The 19,394-nt window shown below is 33.4% G+C and overlaps 1 protein-coding gene across 1 annotated transcript; it reads left to right on the forward strand.

Moving 5' to 3' along the window:
* Window positions 1-1,140: 1,140 nt before the first annotated feature.
* Window positions 1,141-5,549, forward strand: LOC108990178 (prefoldin subunit 6-like). The gene is made up of 5 exons (XM_018964062.2): window positions 1,141-1,278; window positions 1,445-1,515; window positions 2,806-2,930; window positions 3,699-3,759; window positions 5,278-5,549. Exons 1-5 carry the CDS (start codon window positions 1,200-1,202, stop codon window positions 5,332-5,334), a joined length of 393 nt encoding a protein of 130 aa, XP_018819607.1. The 5' UTR covers window positions 1,141-1,199; the 3' UTR covers window positions 5,335-5,549.
* Window positions 5,550-19,394: the final 13,845 nt, after the last annotated feature.

The following is a 19,394-nucleotide window of genomic DNA, read 5'->3' on the forward strand; positions in this document are numbered from 1 at the left end:
AATTCGAAGAATGATAGAGGAGCGGATTGCTGTCTGTCTCGTGGCAGGCAGTCTGCCTACTTTAATTGGAATTCCCACACAAAAAAGTTGATCCAAATTATTTGCTTTGTATGGCATTTACTCTCGTACCCAAAATGATAAAGCTCGATTGAGATGAATTAAATTTTTTTATAAATAATAATAAGTTAAGATGATGAAATGAGTTTTGTAAGATTTATTTAATAAAATTTTAGATGTGTTTAGATGTTAAGATAAATTTAGATATATTTATGAGAAGTTAAAAAAAGTTATGAGTTCCGCATATAAAAAATGTATTGAGTTGAAAAAAGTTATGGATTTTACGTGTAAAGAAATTTTGAGTTGAGATGAATTTATTGATTTGAGAGTTGAATGTTTGGATGTTAGACTCAGTTTAAAATTAGAATAAATTGAGTTGAAATGAGTTGATTTCAGTTCAGTCTCAATTTATACTGAATTGAGTTGATCTCAATTGCCAAAACTAGAAATGATTTGGTCACAAATTTTTTTATAAAAATAAATTTATAAATCAATATAGCTTGATATGATATATCAGATTGTATATTTATTTTTATTGTAAAGTAGATCTAACGTATCACAAAAAGTGATTTCAGTATATAACATTTCTTAATACTATTTCCTACCCTGCTCCCTTTACTAGTACTGAAACGTTTTACTATTTTAGTTGTGATTAAAGATTATAAAATAATAAAGAACTGAGTAGCATTGCTTGTAATTTTATGTGTTTGGATCATGAGTATAAAACCTAGAATTTGAGGAAAATTTCATTGAAAAATAATAATTTTAAGTAAAAATTAAATTATTAATTAATATATAGAATGTATTTGTAAAGTATAAAAAAATATTATTAAAAAAATATTATTAAAATATATAATATTATATTATTATTTTGACTTTAAGATAGATAATTCTATATGAATAGTCTAATGTGGATAGGCCAAAACCTCTACTTTTAACGCAAAACATTGTAAATGATTTAAAGTTAATCCCCAGATGGGCTGCAGGCCCGAACGATCGCAATCTTTGTCCAATGTCCATACTTGACTTGGCCCTAAGATTAATGTATTTCAGGCCCAACCTGGATCCGCAACCGAGCTCAAAACCAAACGAGAAGCCAACGGTAGTAGCGGAAGAAGTAGAAGGAGGAGAAGCGAGCACCAATGGCTTCCCCAGCCGCTCTTCGGGAGCTACAGCGCGACTTAGAGACCAAAGCTAACGATCTCAGTAGGATCCAGAAAGGTAATATTCCGATCCCTACCTACCTCTCCCTTCAATTAACCCTAAGTCTCTTAGAATTCCTCCATTTCTCAGTAATACATACATTTATATGCATCATGTATGTGTGTTGAGGTGTATGATTTTTTTTTTCTTGAATTGGAGCCTTAGACGGTATATATTTTTTCAGATATTGCGAAGAATCACCAAGTGAGAAAAAAGTACACTATCCAGCTCGGTGAGAACGAGCTCGTCCTCAAGGTTTTCAGCAGCTATATTATTTTCTGATATGATATTTGCCAAGTGAAAATATTTTTGTTTTCTTTTTGTAAGTATTTTCTTTCCTTTGAAGTTCTACCCGCAAAAATATTCAAAATGCGGATCAAGGCAAGGACGGCTCAATGTAAATTGAGGCCTAAGAGAAAAATTTAAAATTAGACCGCTAGATTTTAACATGAGATCACTTAATATCATTTATATTTTGAAAGAATTGTAGGCTTTTTTTACTCATCAATGCACGGGCTTTTTATCATCATAATTATAAATAAACTTATAATATTTATCCTATTTCAGATCTTATTTTATTTTATTTTTTAAATGTACTGAGGTATTTATAGGGGGGCCTTAGGCAACTGCCTTGATGGCTTAATCATTGAGCTGGCACTGGATCAAGGTGGTTGTTTTTTTTCTTCGTATGAATAAGTTAACATTTAGTGACAATTGTGAGCTGAATTTCTAAATATTAGTGTGAAAATTGAAAGCTTTATAACCAAGGGAAACTTCATCAATTGATCTAGACAACACGTCCACTGCTAAAACAAAAAGGTTGGGGGATTGTGGATCCCTTGCCTTAGATCCCTTCTCTCTTCAAAATAGCCTACAAGGGCATTTATTTCAAGTATGCAACAAAAATCTCAGAGTATTTATTCATTCTCTTACTCAATTCACCTACTTGGAAGGAGCACCAAAACAAGAACGCAGTGAAGAATGAACCACCCAATTCAAGGAGTTAAAAGCTTTCATCCATTATACTATCATAGCACAACTAGCTTGACTCTACTTATCAAAAAAAAAAAAAAAACTAGCTTGACTCTTATCCTTATGATAGTCTTTCACCATCTCCTGGGAAAATAAAACATTTGCAGATATTGTTTTGTTAGGGGTAAAAGCAGTCAGATTATGGCTCACAAGCGAATCCAAGCAAAGTAACAGTCTCTTTGCTAAAACTTTACTGATGCAATTACACCACATTGCAATGAGATATGGGTCAAAAGTCACTCTATAAAAACTTGTATAAACAACTTTCAGAGTACTCCTGACAGCTGCAAGGTTAGAGTATAGTTTAAACATGGGGGAACACTCTGCGCAGGGTTTTAATGTGATCTGTATGATTTGATCAAGGTTTATTTGATGGAATGAAGAATTCTATTTTTCTTTTCTGTTTTGTTTTTTCTTTTCTATTTGTAAGTGAACAGGGCTGTAATTATAATCCGTATGACTTGATAAAGATTAGGTAACAATTAGGCTTAAATTCTTTGTTTGTGTTTGTAGGAGTTGGATCTGCTGAATGAAGATGCAAATGTGTACAAATTGATCGGTCCAGTACTTGTGAAGCAGGATTTGGCAGAGGCAAATGCTAATGTGCGCAAGAGGATCGAATATATGTCTGCTGAATTGTGAGCTTCTGATATTTTACGTTGTCCATAGCTAATTCTATCAATTTTTGCATCTGTATCCACTTTTTGAAAATTCAGATTCATGGAACTATCAACCTTGAATATCTGATTTCAATTGTATGTTTTTTGTTGGTCCTTTTGTGGTTTTTTTATTAGGATATAAGATATCAATATAGATGACAATTCTTGGTATTTTCCTAGTCCACACTTCATAGGATGGGCAAACCCAGCTGAAGCTTCACTTTATCTATTTGAATCGTAGCATCATGCATCTTGTACTAAGGGGATACGACTTCTATAGTTACTTCTTTGTGGATGGAAATGGAGGTCCTTTGCTCGGAAGAGTCTGTGGATCATAGTGGTAAAATATTACTGACATTGCGAATGTTCAATCCATGACAAACAAATCTCCTGAAGTATGAATTAACCCCATTGGATTGTAAGAGAGGCAATAAACTGAATGAGAAATACAGAATGTTAGGACAAAACCTATTTCGCATGTCTGCTATTACACTTCATCCCAACAAATAATTTGATGTGTATTTACTGAAAAACAGGCATGATGGGGTTTGAGTTTTCCACTCATGGAGCCTGTGATGTTTCTTCTCCTGTTTTATTCATTTCAATCTTCTCCTGTTATCTATACTTTCAAATTATTTATCTTCATTTTCTTGTTGTTCTTGTTATATCATCAGCATCATTGTTGCCGTTGCCATATTATTTCTGTTTTTGTTGATATTTGACTATAGAACATTTTCTACCTGACAGGAAACGACTTGATACAACTCTTCAAGATTTGGAGGAGAAGCAAAACAGCAAGAGAGATTCGGTTTGTATTCTTCCTTTCACGCACACACGTGACAAGCACTCACACATCACTCTCATAATGCCCAAGTTATTCCAAATATCTCTGATTCTTCAGAACAGTGTGATATCAATATTTTTTTTTCAGTTCACTGTAGCATGATAATGAGTTGAGAATCTTGATGTGTATCAAAGATGAAAACTTTGATTCAACTTTGATTTTGTTAGAATTTGGAAGTCTGAAAGAACATGAATTTTATACCTAGTCATCAGGACATATGATAGATGTTAATACCAACATCTACACTAAAATTCCATTCTTGTAGTTCCAAGCTTGCGTTGTGGAGATTTTCTGGAAAAATCGTTGTGCAAAATGTCAAATAAACCCTAAGAGTGGGCATCTCCCGCAACGCAGGCTGCATCCTTTGCTGCTATCCGAGAAGCAAAAGATTTGAGACTCTAGGCTGAAAATACATGCATAGATAGATAGTAGTATAATGACAAGGACTAGTGATGGAAGCTTGGTACGGAGTGGTATGATGTGGAAGTCAAACCTACTGTTCCCTAAGAAAGGAGTGGCTAACTACTGGACTTTGATGTTATGAAGAAAGAAGGGGGATATGAAAGAGAGAGGGGGGGCGGATGGGGCACTCTATTTTGTCATTTGGTTGAGAGGATTGGAAGGAAAGGTCAAGGTGGAGTAATTAGGTCCTCCTTGGGCCTCGCTATTTTCAATTCTCTCAAGAAGTGGACAAACTTTGAAAAGAAAATGAATCTTGTTAACAGGGGTTTCCAACATTTGGTCCTTGTCCTCAGGCAATTGGATTAAATGAAAAGGGGGCTGAGGGGAATGAAAGGGGAGTGGAGGTTGCTATTTGTTATATAGTTAAAAGGTAGGGGGAAAGGAAAAGTAAAATCATGCGTACTCCCTTGTGCAAAGCAGAGTACCATTAGGGTACAGTAAGGAGTGTATTATAGAAGACAGTAATACGACCAGGTGGCCTTAACTACAGAGCTATTTCTCCCAACGTTTGGTAGGAAGAAAGGAAAAGAAAAAAGGAAATAAATATATAGTTTTGCCATTATACCATAATTGGAATGGCTTATGGTAAGGGCCAACACAAACCTAAAACCCTCTTGTTTTTGTCATTCAGCTATCAAGGGGCCATATTCTATTTCATATCTTTTATGTTGATATTTTCTGTGGCCTAAGCCAGCCTTGACCTCAACTAACTTAAAACTTAGGAAGAGTGATGTATTCTGGTGTGTGGAGTTGTCTACCATAGAACTGAATACATTCCTGTTTGTGTTGATACTTTGTAGCTAAAATATGTTAGTTGTTTATATTTTGCTCATTAAATTTCAACTGTATATTTTTATGCCCTTTTCTTTCATATTTTAATGTATAATCCCATGAATTATTGTGAATGAACTTAAATACAAAAACAGGGTGTGGCTGGATCAATATGCTATTTTTATAGAGTGTGAGATCATTTATTTCAATCAGACATTAATTGCTTTTACCGATTTTGTCATCTTGCAGATATTAAAGCTACAACAGAGAATTCAATCTCTCCAGGCTGGAAAATCCAAGGCATAGTTTACTTTCACACTAATATTCGAGCTTTGATATGCTTTATATATCTCTATGGAGGCTTGTGCTGTAGTAGTTCCCTGTTTCTAATCAAAGCTACTACATTGCGATTACCAACTGTTACTTACTATGGTCACTCTAGCAATTGTGGGATGTTAAATTATTTGTGGAAAATGTTGATCTCGTTAATGTATTTGGCTATCCTTCAATTTCTTCCTTTCCTTTTCTTAAAGGAAAACATGTTGGTTTGCCATTATACAGAGAAACAAATGGTGATTACCACTATCAACAATGTCCATTTCCAACTAAACCCTTGGAGATTAGCTCAAGTGGTAAAGACCTTGGTCTTGGGGGTATGCTCTCCCCTGGTTTAAGGTTCAAATTGCCTTGGGTGCAAAACAATCTCTTGGGGCCATAGGATTGGGGGATTTTTCTCTTGATTTACCCAAGGTGCACTTACGGAAAATTTCTTGCCGAGGGCCTGTGCACCCTTGAGATTAGTCGGGACGTTGTTCATGACACCCGGTGCCAATAAAAAAAAAAGTCCATTTCCAACTATTGTTATTTTAGTTAGCACTGTCTCAACTTCAATGGCATTATTGTTGGGATCTACTATCTATTTGCATCTCTCTTGTTTCAATAACATCATATGATGTTGCCCCAGTGAAAAAGAAGGGATGGGATAATACTACTAATTGCATCCTAAATGCATAGAAAGTAGCAAGGGTCTGACTTGCCTCCTGTGTAAAAATAACAGGACATCTCCGGTTACAAAGATCAATGGCCAATATTACCTGTTGATCAACAAGCCGAATCCCTTATTTTTTTACTATTTTCTTTTCCCGTACAGTGGCACGCCATGCCACTCATTACAATAACTTTAATCTCTCCCAACACATTTGATCAACTATGACTTTTTCAATAAAAAATAAAATTGTTTATTTATCCATTAAGCTAATTTAAAAAAAAAAAAAAAAAATCTATCTAGCCATTGAACATAGCAACTAGTATAAAAAATATTTATATTTCGAGTGGTGCTAGGCCACCAAGACTCTCAACGAATTTTTGTACCGAACAATGTAATTTGTTTTGTTTCTTTTTTTTTTTCAAATATTTTTTTATACCCATTTAAACATTTTTAAAAATAAAATTCACAAACTCATTAAAAAATATTTCCTTAATCATTAAATAAAAAAAACAAAAAATAAAAATAAAAATAAAAAAGTCATTCGGTAACTATTTTTGGGTAGCCACTCTCGGTGAGAGTGGCATTTCACTTATATTTCTTTGTTTTTTAATATTTATAATAAATAATATATTATATACCAACTTGCAAATAACATAACAAATGCAATGACATTCTCGTTGGTCTCTTTAAATTTATTTTTAATAAAATTTTGACAAAAAATTTATATGAGCAATGTTAAATACAGTATTAGAGTACAAGTTTCGTATATTCTTTTTGAAAAAAGTGAGTTTCACTATTAAAATATAATTTTTTATGTGAATCTCAAATTTATTTATTTTTTTTCTAAAAAAGTATGCAAGATTAAAGGAAAAATTAAGAATTGTGGCTTTTGTCAACATGTGAAGAAATTCATGAATCTAACTCATCTCATAAAATCGATTTTACAAAAAAAAATTGATCATTTCTTATAAACATACTCAAAACTTTATCCATGAGGAATTATGAAATTATTCCTCAACAACATGCAATACTAGACATTAACTTTTTAAGCAGGAGATTTCTTATTGGGAGCTGCTACGACCACAGAAAATAGCCACAGAAATTTTTTACCGAATGACATGTATAGTTGACTTGGCAGGCCACGTTTCATAAAAGAAAAGTAAAAAATAAAACATAAATAAAAAGCTGCGTCCCACGTGATTTTAACAAAAAAAAAAAAAGAAAAAAAAAAAATCAAACCTGCCATTCAGCTCACGTGATTTAAAAAAAAAAAAAGTCAAAAAGCAAAAAGAATCCAAGACAAGCCCGTCCCTACCATTCATCCCTGCCTCTCTGTATCGTTACAGCGTACACTGTCTCGGCGCCTTCTCCCTTTAGTTTCAGCATAGATCTCTACTTACAGTCCAGCCGACATCGTTTTTCCCTTCTTCCAAGCGGTAATCTTTCTTTCATTTTTTTCTTTATTTTTATTCAAATATTAAGATTTTTATCTACAAATATTAAAAAAAATCAGTGGAGAGGAGGGCTCGTAGGAGAAGAGGGAGATGAGGCCTGGAACCAAACGAGTTGGACGAGGGAGATTAATGAGGTCGATGGGATTAATGAGGAGGGAGATGAGGCCTGGAACCAGACGAGTTCGGGGGGTTTATTTTTATTTTTTGGAAAATTTTCCACCTGGCAGCAGCCAGGTCATTCGGTGGGATGGTTTCGGTAAAGACTTTCTGTGGACCTAGCATTTTCCTTTTTTATTACTTTTGCACAGAAGGCAAGCCAGACCCATATACCAATGCCTTTTGACAGATTATTTGAGTGGATGGAAGGAGAAGTCGGATTATATTACTGGTGAGTAATTGTTCGTAATGTATATTGTTTTAGTGGGGATTCTATTAAAATGATTAGGTAAAGTACCATTTTTCCTGTGCTTCTATCTATCCCTTAGGATTTAGATTCTTTTCAAAGCCTCTCATAGAAAATGCCATCAGAAAAGCAGCCGTTTTATGAGATATTTCCATGTAACAAACACTGGGAAATATTTTTTTTTTATTTAGATTATTTTTTCATTCACAATTAATATAGAGAAAATTCTCAATTCCTAAGAAAAATTATAGTAGAAAAATAAGTTTTTACACAATTGTTGAAATTGCTTAGTTTCTCAGCACATTTAAAACATAATATAGAGGATATACAAAATATTTTTAGTTTTTCATTTAAAGTTTGTACACTAGAATTTGAGATTATTATTTTTGGTAATGCATGAATTTGTTTTAATTTTCTAAAATTTTAAATTAAAAATTACAAGAATAATTTTGTATATCATGTAAATCGATACAAGTATATAGCTAGATGACTCTTAGAATGCTCTCACTTTTCTTTTTAATCTCTGCCTAATGCTGTATTTTTCCAACAAATGCAACTCCTTATCTCCGTTCACTATAATAGAATTTAACTTTTGTGACGGACGAAACCGTCACAAAAAATAAGCAAATTATTACAAAAACTTTTTTGTGACGATTTGAGACTGTCACCACGACCATTACTAAAATGTGTCAAAAAATATTTTTGTGACAGTTTACTGTTCAACCGTCACAAAAAGTTTTTTTTTTAGTAGTCTTCTGTGAGATGTAACATTCGAACGTAATGATTTTTTGTAACAGTTAAAAACCATCACAAAAAGTAATATTCACATATATAAACCAACGTTTGAACGTAAACCCAATTGATTAACATTCGAACGTAAAAAAATTGACGTTCGTTGTTTTTTCTTCGAACGAATGATATTTATGTTCGAGCGTTAACTCGAAGACGATTAAATGTAGCATTCAGATGTTAAAGGAGAAGAATTTTACGTTTGGATGTCAGTTTGTTGTTTGCACGTACCAATTTTAATCATTCGAATGTTTAGATTGTTTGTGTGTTAAAATGTGCGAACGTAGTGCCTTATGTTCGAACGTTTTGTTTGAATACACGGGTATTTTGTTTGAATGTTGATTTGAACGTGAAGACATGTTTGAACGTTTGTTGTTTACATGTGAACATTATGATCAGAAATAGTAATTTTATAAAATTAAAAAGCATACAAATTGTTTCATATTACACTATAAATGTAACAACTAACAATGTCTTATAGAGTTGCAAAAATAGACAATAAAAATTTCTAATAATGATAATGATAATGCTATATTGATAATTTCTTCTTCTTCCCTTTCCCATTACGATCTTGCTGAATTGACATAACACATTCCTTCTAGACCATCATCTCCCTCTACACTTGCTCCTGGACTTCAATGCATATTCTCTCATCGCGGTCTCTTTGTTGCTTTTGCAAACGTGTCTCTAAATCAGACTGTTGCAATAAGATAGACAACAACTCCTGCTGCCTTGATTTCATCTGCTCAATTTCTTGGCGTGCTGAATTTAATCTTTAGAAAGATTGTTAACTTCCGAAGTCGAGGTCTTAGAGGATGAATCCACACACTTGAAAGAACGTCTCAAACCTTTTACCAAACCAGATTTGGTCCTGAGCACTTTCGTGAATATGTTTATGTCACCAGGAGAGGATTCCTCAGAGGTTGATTGGATCTAAATCATTTTTTCCTGCAATTACAACAAAAACACACAATAAGTAATATATTAAAAGAAACGAGGAATTAAATATAATATGAATTCACATGTTACATAATCTATTCACATAAAATAATCTCACTTACATAATTATCTTTAGCGATAAGATCAACCCACTCATAGCTCTCATCAATATGAGTAGTAGCATAAACATGAATGAAGGAGAAATTTTCAAAATCATAACATTTCTAACAAAACTACATTAGTAATTTTAAAAAATAATGTTATTACTTCAATAAAAGAATATAATAAAAATTAGTGAGAATTAATAAGTTATCAATTACCATTTTATCAGCAAAATGTTGGAATGACGTTGAGACGGCGCGAAGGTGGATTGTTAAAGTCGTTCTATTCTGTACATTGATAGAATTTAAGTGTTGCAGGAGAAATTAACAATGTTAAATATAATATATGAAACCAATATAGATGTAAATAACTTACAGGGAATAAATCTAGAATAGCTGATAATTTAGACTTGCAAAAAGATCACAACACTTCCTCCAATCGTTTACTTCATTTTCTGAAAAGGGAACTGAACAGCCTCTTTTAATGTCTCAAACTTCTTAAAGTAGTCATGACATCGTTCATTATGACGCCAAAATAATGTAGGCATCAACTCGTTCATAATTCGCACATCATCGCTACGACCAAAATTGAGGTCGATTTCATCTTAAGAAGTGAATTGCATCAAAAATATGAAATCAAAACATTTGTAAAAAATTTACGTACGTATATAAACTCACCAATATACGACTCCGAATGTGATCATTCACTTCATTTGGAACATCTCTCCATGATAGCACATAAAATGAGGCATAAGCTCGGACTAGTGTGCCGACATAGGAGGAAAGCGATGTTGCATTATCGTCCACTCCTCCAGTAAAGTTATCAGTAATGTTGACCTTAATTTTTCCATACCTTATATTTCTTTTTAAAGCAAGACCACGTGTGTAGCCACGTCCGCGACGTGACAATGCATCAACTAATACTTTAAAAATAATTAAATACAGTCTTAAAGTATTGAAATATAATTAATTATCAACAAAATTTTCTTACTGGTAAGTGTTGACTGGCTATCTGTATCCTGTGTATTAACTTGTTCAGGAGCGGAGTCCTAAGTTGGGAAGTCGTGAACGGGTTTGAGACTTGGGAGAAGAGGCATATTTCTTCATTTTCGTTTGGTGGCATTCTTGAAAATGATTAATATTTTTTAAAAAAATTATTATAAAATAATTTATAAAAAAATGTATTGTATTATCACCTACACAAATAAAATATTGAATACTTTTATTCTTCATTTCCAAATGTATTTTCCATGCTTGTTTCAAAATTGGCTTCCATAACATCTTCGCCATCATCATCTTTCTTCTTCGTCTTCTTCATCGACTTCCTCTTTGGACTCTTCTTCTTCTTCTTCACTTACTTCATGAACTTAATGATCATAATACGGATGAGTCGAGATGTACGGGTGGGATGTCATCTCTATATAAAACGATTAGTTTAAGTGCACCAAGGTCAACAAATAATTAATACCCTCTCCATCTTCCTGGTAGGCCTCTATGATAGGAGTGTTATATTCGTCTCTACTATGATCGTGATCCGGTACAATTCCTATATCATATAAATTTTGAGACACAAATTTTTGTCCAACTCGCCAAGTTATGTCTTCATTATATTCATTGACCCCTTTCATTAGATCAACCAAGTAATAAACTTGAGTAGCTTGACAAGCCAATACGAATGGATCATCTTCGTACCATTTACATGCAGTAGTGACACTCATAAAGTGACTATCCCTATGTATCGAAACCCTACCACCGCCTATATCCCACCAATCATATTTAAAAACATATGTCACATTCTCACACAGGTATTTTAATCCGATAATGTCATGAATGACACCATAGTAGACAATGTCATATGTCCGTGACTTCCCTCGACCAACACACCACAATTTTGCATTTTTCGATTATGTTCACGATCCATAGTATGAAATTTATAACCTCGAACTGTGCATGCAATGTATTGAAGTGCTTTGTGTGAGGGACTACGGGCCAATTGATGCAATTCAGAATAAACTGATGTGGGATCATTAGCATGTTGTTCCAAAATCTAACAGTTGAAATAATAACAAATTATTAAAAGTAAATAAGAATTAAAATGGTTCAAAGTGATTTTAAGTCATGAGACATTTAAAATGCATATGCGTTGTTCAAACCATCCAAGAAATTCTTCTTCGTGTCTCGCATCTATATTCTCTATGGCTTCTGTCCTAAGTTTGTCTATGTGTTCACTGTATGGACGTACAAAAGAATATAATATGTGCAGTACATAACATATTATATAATAATATTTTTAATTAGAATTATTCTAAGTATTCAATGACATACCTGAGATAGTCATCAATTTCTTGACAATTATTCAACATGTACCACCAAGATTTTCCTAACTCTCTATTAATTAAGTCGTATCATGTTTGCATCCAAGAGTCGTACATTTTGAAAAAATACCGATAGCTCACGAGAATGTCAGCAACAAGATCAGCATTTCGTTCTTCACGAGTAAATCGTGTCTCAACACCACGAAGATATAGAGAACAAAATGTCAACTATTCATCTTATATATAAGCCCATGCTATTGAACCCCCAACTCAGACTTTATTCCTAATAGTATGCTTCAATCTTCCCAAATATTTTTCAATTGGATGTATCCAAAGGAATTGCATGGGGCTACCTAACAGTACATTTCGAGGTAAATATATTACTAAATAAACCGTTACATCAAAAAATGATGGTGGAAAGATCTGCTCGAATTTACATAGTATAGTAGCAATGTCTTCTTCCATCTTCCGTAACATATACCGATTTACGACCTGAGAGTACAAATCCTTGAAAAACATACAAAGTTCGATTATGGCGACACGTCTATTAGAAGTCAATTTCACTAGAATTCCCGTCGGTGACAATTTCTGTAAAAATAAGTGACAATCATGACTTTTCAGTCCACTTATTTTTCAGTCATTAGGGCTCACGCATCTACCAAGATTGGACGCATAACTATCTAGCAACTTTACACCTTGCAACCATTTGCAAAAATATGTCCTCTCATCCTTTGTCGTCATAAAACATGCATGTGGCATAACTACCCTGTTGCCTTCCATTCGCAAATACAGATTATGTTTAATTTTCATTCTTTATGTACATTACATCCAAACTATGTCTCAACATGCATGATGACCAATACGGAAAGTCAAAGAAAATACTACACTTTGTCCAATTCAATTATGCAGCATCTCGTTTTCTCTTGTTCTTTCCCTGACCATTGCCAAAATTGTTCGCTCTAACTTCTAGTAACTCTTCGACTATCTCGTCCCTAGTCAACTCATTTGATGCAATTCTGTCCTCAACTCTCTCATTAAATTTAGCGCATTCCCTTCACCATGCATGATTTGCTGACAGATATCGTCGATGACCAATGAAGCACATTTTCTACTAATATTTTAACAACTTACTTGCAATTTCTTTATTACACGTGGGACATGCTAATTTCTATTTAATACTCAAACCGAAAAGGTTTCGATATGTTGGAAAATCATTTATCTTCTTTATTACTGTAGCATGCATCTGAAAAGATGTTGACGTATATGCATCAAAAGTTCTGACTCCTGGTTTCTATAGATCTTTCAACTCTTCAATTAACGGCTGCATGAATAAGTCAATATTATTCTCAGGTGATCTTGGGCCAGGGATAAGTAATGTTAACAGAAGGTTTGGCGCCTTCATACATCTCCATGGTGGAAGATTATATGGAGTCAACAATACAGACCAAGAGTTGTAACTTGTACTCGTATTGCCTAAGGGATTGAATCCATCCGTTGTTAGTCCTAGATGCACATTACGAGCTTCGTTGCCAAACTCTAGGCATTGATCATCAAATCTTTGCCACGCAAATGAGTCAGTTGGATGCCTCATATATTCGTCATCTTTAACTCTTTTCTCCTCATGCTACCTTATATTTTGAGCTGTTTTTTTTTTTTTTAATACATATATAGCATTTGCAATTTGGGTTTCAACGGGAAATAATGCAAAATCTTTATCGGTATATTTTTCTTACCCTTCCATCTCAACTTTTCGCATACGGGACAAGCCTGTTTTTCCTCATTCTTCTTCCAAAACAAAACACAATCGTTCTTGTATGCATGTATGGACTTTACTCAAACCCTAACCATTTTCTCAACTGTTATGCTTCATAAAATTCTTCGGCAATACAAAACTTTCAGGAAGCACCTCATTAAACAAGTCTAAGATCATGTTGATTGCTTTTGTCGACATCACACATAATGACTTAATGTGAAGCAGTCGCACAATAAACGACATTTTGTTGTGTTTTGTACATCTAAGATAAAGCTCACGCTTTGCATCTTCCCACATTGTAGAGAAATTCTCCGAGTCAATCCATCGGTCACTTGAGGCGGCGTACTCATCCATTTCGTCCATAAACATCTCAGCTTCAATATCACCCAACATCTCCTCCTCCATGTCATCCCGCTCATTAAGGTCACCCCGCTTAATATTTTCATCCATATACTGCATATCAATACCATGACTGAACATAACCTCGGTTGATCGTTCGTATAGCTCACAATGCAATATCCATCGGGTATACTCCAAATCCATACTATTCATAAATATGTGACTTTCTACTTCATCCAATCACATAGCGCACATAGTTTTGCACCATCGATATGAACACTTAATATAATCACGACTACAGTAGAGGCTCGAGCAAAATCAATAAAGGCTCTAACTCTACGTGTATACACAACATAGTCCTTTCTAAGTCTATCGCCAAGATGGATCCAGCTTTTATCCATTTCTAAAAAAACTTATCGATTAGTATAATGCAAACTAATTTCACATGCATCACGTGCTCCAATCCTCACTACTCTTTAGATATTCGGTAGTTGGACCTATCCCATTTAAGATTATATCATTCATACAAATTTTGTCACTCTTCTACTTTCCATGTCAGCAGAAACTTCGGTAGCACCTCCTCATAGTTCTCCAATTATACATATTCACAGAGAGCACACCCCGTGAACAGTATACCCGAATAACAAATGAGGAAGACACCCAAATTTCATACTAAACGTGTAAGTAGGAGTAACAAAAATGTACAATATAGATGATATAATCTCAAACTATCCACACTGAACAATTCAGGAATTAGTGAGCACTTGAGCGAACACTAATTCCCAAACGGGTATAAGGTTATTCATGCAATATCATACACAATCTAACAAATAACATATACATATATACGTTACACAAGCTATGTCGAGAGTTATTTACTAAGTATGTTATTTCTTACTTAGTACTCTTTTATCTTATTTGTTTTATTTAATAAGTATATTATCAAGAATTAGCTTTTTGTATAATATCTTATTAATTAATTTATATTAGTAAATATAAATTAAATTCAAGTTAAAAATATTATTTAATTATTAGCTATTTACTAATTATGCTATTGCTTACTTAATACTCTTTTATTTTATTTGTTTTATTTAATAAGTATGTTATCATGAATTAGTTTTTTGTATAATATCTTATTATCTAATTTATATTAGTATATATAAATTAAATTCAAGTTAAAGCTATTATTTATTTATTAGTTAGTTATTTTTTATTAGTTATTTACTAAGTATGCTATTTCTTATTTAGTACTCTTTTATCTTTGTTTTAGTATTCTTTTACTTAATTGTAAAATTCACAATATTATAAAATTCAAGATATTTTTTCAATTTCATTTTTTAAATTCACAACATATTCACAATTAAATACCAATACATTTACAATGTATTCACAACATATTTTTATTAAATTCACAACATATTCACAATCAATTATCTAACAACATATTCACAATATCCAAACATATTCAAAATCAATTATCTAACATATTCACAATATCTAAACATATTTACAATCAATTATCATCCAACATATATTATTAGTATAGTATAGTTTATATATACTATACTAGTGTACTATGTACTAATATAACTTATATACTAGTACATAGTATTATTAGTATAACATATATTATTAGCTTATAATATGTTAGTACATAACATTAGTTGTTAATTACATTTTATTAAACTAAATAACAACACCATACTAGTATATATATATATATATATATATATATATAGTATATATACTATACTAGTGCACTATGTATTAGTACTATAACTTATATACTAGTATAAATTATTTAAAATCTATTATAGAGATGTTTAAGCGTACCAATATAACGTTCCCATGTCTCAGACATTAAGTAACAAATGTTCGCACGTACTAACATAACGTTCTCATGACACATGAATTAAGTAATTGAACGTTTGAACATTATAATTGAAACATTTGGATGTCTTTCTCACTCATCCCTTGACGTTTGCACGTTATACTTAAATGTTTGAATGTTACATGTTTAAAAGCTCAAGTTCGAACGCGAAAAGTCATAAAGTCAGTTTCTCTCAAAACCCAACATCCATTCCCTCCGTCGTATACTGCCACTTGCACCGTCGCCACCACCCCAAACGTCAAGAAAGAGGTAGCTTTAACCTTTGGGTAGATTCTTTTTGATGTTTAATGGAGGTTTTAGTGGTTTCTGAAACTCATTAGTGGCCAGACCTTCATCTTTATTTTCCGACCACCACGGGTTGCCAATGGCCAAACAGCCACTATAGAAAGATTTCTTGAAGTTTATACTTCATTTATACGATAACTTTTGGCCACTTTTTGCGTGTTTGAGGTGTTAGGGAATGATTGAATCGACTCAGCCATTTATGTCTTATAACGTTCGAATGTTATATGTTTCGAATGAGGAAAATGACATACACATTTGCACGTTAGTTATATAAAGTGTGAATGTTCTATAGTATGTGCAAACGTATTGATAGTGTGTATATTTTATATTCGAATGAATATTTTTAACGTTCGAATGTACGATCATTCATATTCTTGAGCGGCACATACGTGCGAACGTTATTTCGAATTTGTGCGAATGTAAAATCTTTCAGGTACCATAAACCAAATATACATTTGAACTAATAGTTATGTACGTTCACACGTCTTATTAAATACGTTCAATAGCTTCCTCACGTGCAAACGTGATATGTTTTGTACGTTCGAATGTGTGTTTTAGCCATCACGTTCCAATGTAACTCATCTTATGTTGGAATGCTTATTCTAAAGGAATTTAACGTGCAAATGTAAAAATCAAAATTTTCGCACGTTTAATTTTAGCGTCCGAACATAATATGTTATGTTCGAACGTGTTCGTGAAATAATTTAGATTACAGTACATAATATGCATAATAATATTAATATTATTCAATTTTTTTTCTTTCAGGATATAGCTCATCTTTTGACCACTAAGAAAATGGAAACAGAAGGAACAAGCGAGGAAACGTCTCAAATCGAGGCTCGAACAGTGATGTCTGAATGAGAAGTCATGATCAACCACTTTCACGGACTCATATGGGAGCGGAAGAGCGTTCGAGACATGTTCGTTACGAGAGGTTGAATGAGTATCTGCACATTGAGGAGTATCATATACCCCTAAACAGTTCGGGAGTTTTATATTCAGATGTGCTCTATGCCTAAGAATGCATCCTCTCACACCGTGATAATATGCGATGTTCAGTTTGTGGTCTCGACGAATGTCATTGACGAGCTTTTGGGAATCTTTCGCGTAGCTGAGATATCGACTGTAGGAGATGCTTAGCCTATGGATGGATCCTGAGTAGATGCAGATGTAGGCACTTCTGCATCATCTACTGGCCCAGTTGACTAGTCGGAGGTTGGGGATACTGATGAGGAGGATGATAGCCGAGTTGAGGATTTCTACATTCTCATTAAGAGTGACCAAGACCAGATTGATAGGAATAACTCCTTTAGCCAGGTAGAGCTTCTCTATTTTTTCCGCATGTTGCATCTTATTGTTGCGACAAATGTAAATCCTGTGGGACATAAGGACGCATTTAACCGGACTCGTGCACAGTTCCTTATAAGAGTGACACGTGGAGAGCCCATCGACTTGCCACTTCGTATTTTTGAGAGGATCTGTTACGAGGTGAGTGTTGTCTCCACGGACAACCTCCCATATGAAGTCCTCATTACCAAGCTATTACTGCCCCAGAGTATGCAACCTAAGGTGGAGGAGTGGATGATAGATTAGATGAGCCCCATCGACATTACCACACATCGTCGGAGGATTGGACAATGGAAGGGGCATGCTCGACGTCAGCTTGGTCCTGTACCAGATCTTGTTCCTCCAACCCAGTCTGAGCCCGGTGTTGGGAGTACTGAGATGCACGGCCTTTTTGGATTGATGCGATGGTCTCAGATATTACTGCGCACATTGACTGAAAGATCGCATCAGTAGAACAGAGTGTTAGAGATTTTGTCACTGATGTTCTTTATCAGATAGATATTCTAAACACAAAGGTCAACGCATTGACTAACCATTTTAATAAATATGTAACCAACACGTTATGAGTATTTTGTACTTTATTTTTATCATATGTAATGAACAATATTATTTAATATATCTAATGTTTTTGAATTTCAATTTTCAATATTTTTTAATGTTAGCTTATACAACTTTAATATTAAATCATTGCATTTCAATTTTCAATCTTTTTTAATTTGAAATATCAAACTTTAATATTAAATCAATTAACGTTTGCACATGAGAATCAATAACGTTTGAATGTTGGCGCAAAAAATTTTCACGCTAGCACATAAATAGCCTCCATGTTCGAATATTCAGAGAACGTTCTAACGTGAATATGTATACGTTCGAATGTAATGTAATTTCTCATCTACCTTAAGTGACGGTTTCCACAAACCGTCATAGAAAATGTTTTTTTTTTGTGACAGTTTGGGCACTGTCACAATTTACAAATCATCACAAAAACTAATTTTTGTTATAGTGCTTGTTCCTCATCCTGATCTCCTCTACCATCTTCAGCAACAATTTCCTCTTATTATGACCCTCTCGCTTTCTATCCTCTTAGTTTTTGGTCCATTCCATCTGCAACCAACAACCAAAATACACAGTTTATATGCATTAATTGTAACCTCAAAATTGTTGCGCATTCTCACTGTTCTCTGTTTGAAAACTATCACACACACACACACACACACACACACATATATATATATATATATATACTTAGTTTTGGGCATTTGGCTCAAATTATAAAGAGAAATGCTACAACTACAAATAGATTATATAAAATTAAACGTATAAATTAACATGATTTCATATGATATGTTAGATCTACTTCATAATAAAAATAACTTTACAATTTAATGTACCACATCAAGGCACATCAGTTCGTGTGTTTATTTTTTATGAAATCTCTTTGTGGCTAAAGCATTTCTCAATTACAAAACATAGTACAAAGCAAATTTAGTACTTGATTGAATTTTTCTTATAAATTATTTCTGTGATTTACTCTCAACTTCTGTAATTTCTCGTAATCAACATAAATAAATTGTTAGCTAAAAAAAAACTCGCTTATTTATATATTCCATACAAATTAAGGTGCCTTTCCAACCCCTGGTATTGATCTATATCGATCCATTTCATATGATTTGGTAGTAAAGATAATGGTGGAATTAAGAGACATGATGGGCGAATGAGTGGTGAGGTTGCATCAATCATGTGCAGGGATTAGTTCCCTAAT

The sequence above is a fragment of the Juglans regia genome, chromosome 4, assembly GCF_001411555.2.
Source record: "Juglans regia cultivar Chandler chromosome 4, Walnut 2.0, whole genome shotgun sequence".
Lineage (NCBI taxonomy): Eukaryota > Viridiplantae > Streptophyta > Magnoliopsida > Fagales > Juglandaceae > Juglans > Juglans regia.

Bases quoted from the DNA above. Each gene is read 5' to 3' on its own strand.
- LOC108990178 (XM_018964062.2), top strand. From the start codon at position 1,200: ATGGCTTCCCCAGCCGCTCTTCGGGAGCTACAGCGCGACTTAGAGACC. The intron at 1,279-1,444 runs GTAATATTCCGA...ATATTTTTTCAG, and splicing joins TCTCAGTAGGATCCAGAAAG to ATATTGCGAAGAATCACCAA. The intron at 2,931-3,698 runs GTGAGCTTCTGA...TCTACCTGACAG, and splicing joins GAATATATGTCTGCTGAATT to GAAACGACTTGATACAACTC.